Source organism: Morone saxatilis, unplaced genomic scaffold (genome assembly GCF_004916995.1).
Source record: "Morone saxatilis isolate NCDOM2014 unplaced genomic scaffold, NCSU_SB_2.0 Contig23, whole genome shotgun sequence".
NCBI classification, from domain to species: domain Eukaryota; kingdom Metazoa; phylum Chordata; class Actinopteri; family Moronidae; genus Morone; species Morone saxatilis.
In genome coordinates this window covers 22539680-22542844 of record NW_023339796.1, presented here as the reverse complement: position 1 = coordinate 22542844, position 3165 = coordinate 22539680, and the positions used below count along the sequence as shown (strand labels likewise).

General features: G+C 38.3%; 1 protein-coding gene across 1 annotated transcript in view; it reads right to left on the bottom strand.

Annotated features, from left to right (window-relative positions):
- Positions 1 to 3165, bottom strand: part of astn1 (astrotactin 1) — a 374129-nt gene that overhangs the window by 203577 nt on the left and 167387 nt on the right. The window contains exon 14 of the mRNA XM_035669982.1: positions 1606 to 1800. Coding sequence (XP_035525875.1) covers positions 1606 to 1800 — 195 coding nt within the window. The remainder of the gene's footprint in view (positions 1 to 1605; positions 1801 to 3165) is intronic.

Here is a 3165-nt window from a genome sequence, read left to right as displayed (position 1 = left end):
TATATATATATATATATATGGAACTTTATGACCTTATTTATAGCGCTGACCTGAGGTCATCACTGTGTGTGGAGGCAGCACTGGAAAATGGAGGCACAGCAGCATTGTTGTTGGAAGTTCAGCTGTAACGGTAGGGGCGATCGTATGAACAATATTCTACCTGTTGAAGACACATCTGCGCTGTGATTTAGGGATGGACGTGCCAATGTCTGATTAAGCCACCTTCATTGACAGCTTGCGCCCTCTGAAAGTACTTTTTCTGAGGAAAAGGATTTAGATTTTTGAGAGAATTCCTGGCATTTAATAATACAATCGGACTAAAATGTCTGATATTCTACCCTAATATTAAGGACATCCTTCTGGCTGTGCTGATAAATTTGTGGTGGTCCTTTCTTAGAGTGGATTTAAGGATCAGACCTGAAGTCTTTTTACCATTTACAGCTGGTGTTAACATGCCATTTTCATTCCAATTAGCCATTTGGATAACATCTGAACACGGGCCTTTATTTACACATGGGGAACCCTGAATCTCGACCAAGTTGGATTTAAAGTTTCTGTAAATGTGGCTTGAAAAACTAAAAATACTGTGGGTGGGTTGCTGTGTTTTAAGACTCTGTCGGCCAGGCAGCAGCAAAATATATTTTAGCCACCTCAAAAAAGACACCAAAATTCAACATCAGTTTAAGTGTGTACTATATCTAAAATATTTTAATTGCTTTACTTTGTAGCCATTTCTGACAGGAAACAGACTATTTAAATATTTACAGTCTCCTTGGGCTTTAAGACTTTTTAATACCACACAGAATGCAAATTAATATCTGTTTCACAGTCATACTGGCCAAAGTATGAAAGTATGATGGAAATACAGTAGGGAACATATTGCCTAGAATTTTTTTTCTATTATAAACTTTTTATTGCTACTTCCCAGTGGTACTTGCCTGTTATGAAACAGGGAGATTTCTAGCCACTGTATGCTAACTGAAAAAAAAAAAAGATTTATGTAGGTATAGGTGTATAGGTGTTTAACATCTCCCTAAGGCCTGATACAGAAGCTAAACTAACATTACTGCTTATGACAGACAAGAGCTTTAAGAGATTTGAGACTTTTGCCTGTTAAATTGAATACTTTCTAACTTTATTTTTTGAGTGAACTAAATACAGTGCTTTAAGATTTTTCAAGACTTCAAGACACATACCCTGGTGTTATTAATCAGTGCTTGTTATTGTGACTCAGCCTGTCATCGAATCTTGATATGCAAACTCAGTAGGTGGAGCTGGTGGACTGAATTTGCATGTTTCTCCTTATCTAGTGCATACGTTTTTAGACACAGATTGCATGTTAATACCAGGTGTGAATGAGGTTCATATCTACCTATCCTTATATCTTAATCCACATCAACACATGTAATGTACAATAAAAACCATCTGCCACTTCAGACTATTTCACCAAAAGCAGTTGAACCTGAAAAACTACCTGAAACTATCATGGATATCACCACAGTGGGAGCCAAAGCCCAAACCCTGCCAAACAGTTTTCCCTGCTGAGATACAAATAGCACAACAATGTTCCACATGCTCCGCTTGAGAAACAGCTTGTGGGTTTACCTGAACGTGGCCTTGAGGATCTGTCCGGAGGTGCTCTCTCTGGTGTGGTTGTTGTATCCGTAGAAGAGGTCTCCGAACACAGTCTGGTTAGCGGGGATGTCCACTGTTTCCACACAGTCTATTCCCTCGGTGCAGGCCTCGGACAGCGGCAGGCATGACCTCCCATCTGGACCCCGCTTGTAGTCCTCGATACACCTAAAGTGACAGGGGTTTAAGTCATTTAAATTAATCATACATTTCCTTGTGTCAACCTTCCTTCCTGAGAACTGTGATATGAGTTTACTTCATTACTTATTGTTCCTTTGTCTGTTAATTTGCTTGTTTCTGTGTCCCTGTTATCGCGTTTGCTGAATTCTTTTTACCGTGGTTCTTAAGGGTGAGAGAATAAATAGTATGCAGAGAGAAAAACAAGAGAATTTTAGGGTTAAAGTTAATTATGTTTAAATAACGGGTGCTGATTAGACTGCCAATTTAAAAACTCTTCAGCTGTTATTGAAAGTCAGCCATATGACAGGAAGTTGCTCTCTTTGCGAGTTTAAAATGATTATGGAGGATCACATAGCAGATAAAAGGATCAATAAGATACTGTCTCTGATCTGCAAGGCCAAATTTTATTTGGGCTTGGCACCTGCTCTGACCCATCGACCACAGTGTGAGCGATCAGACTGATCTGAATTTTAACTTGGCACCTTCTGGGATTTTAGAAAGTTTTACCGCTTTTGGTGCAAAATAAAAATTAACGAGAGCCATCATTAGTTGTCCTTCGTGCTTACGTGGCCAAGTCTTTCTTCAAGAAAAGTTTTTTAATACCTTTTTATACACTTTATGATGCCCTTTTTGATGTATTTGAGAGTGAAAGTTAATGTTGTGATCTGGCTGTTTAATGACCACTGCAGTTTGATTTATTTTTTTGACCCTTGACAAAGATTACAACACGAAAAAGTGGAATGAATACCGATGCCTGAGTGGGCATGCAGACAGGTTGTTTTAACTGCAGAAATGTTAACCATCAGTAGGGTGGAGCGATCATTTTTACATTAAAACTCTCTCATATTTAAATCCCAAAAGCTGCGATTTGAATCTACATGATTAGCAATTAGTTATGACAAATGATAGTTTAATTGGCGGCTGTTGGTTTCATCAGCTACAGGGACAACTGTTGCTGGTAAATGAAAATTTGTTAGTTTGAGAGAGAAAAATAAAGAAACTCTTCACTGTTGTCTGGTTAATATGCTCACTTTCTCCAGCCGATATCTGTATTATGTACAATCAGCCAAAGGTGGTTTCTTAAAAAAAGAAACACCACTCTGTAACCTTTTTGATGTTTGAGATAATGAAGGAGTGAGCTGTATATTTCTACTGTTCGAAAACACCAGCACAGTGGCCAGTCTTTTTCCAGGTGATTGCCTCATCTCTATTTCAGACAGGTAGTTAAACTTGTAGCTCAGTACAGTTTTAACAGAAATTGCTGCTACAACAACAGTTGTGGCAATTTTTGTTAAAACACACATGATATCATGCATTAATGCCCATGCTTTCATCATCTGAAAAGTCCTAAAT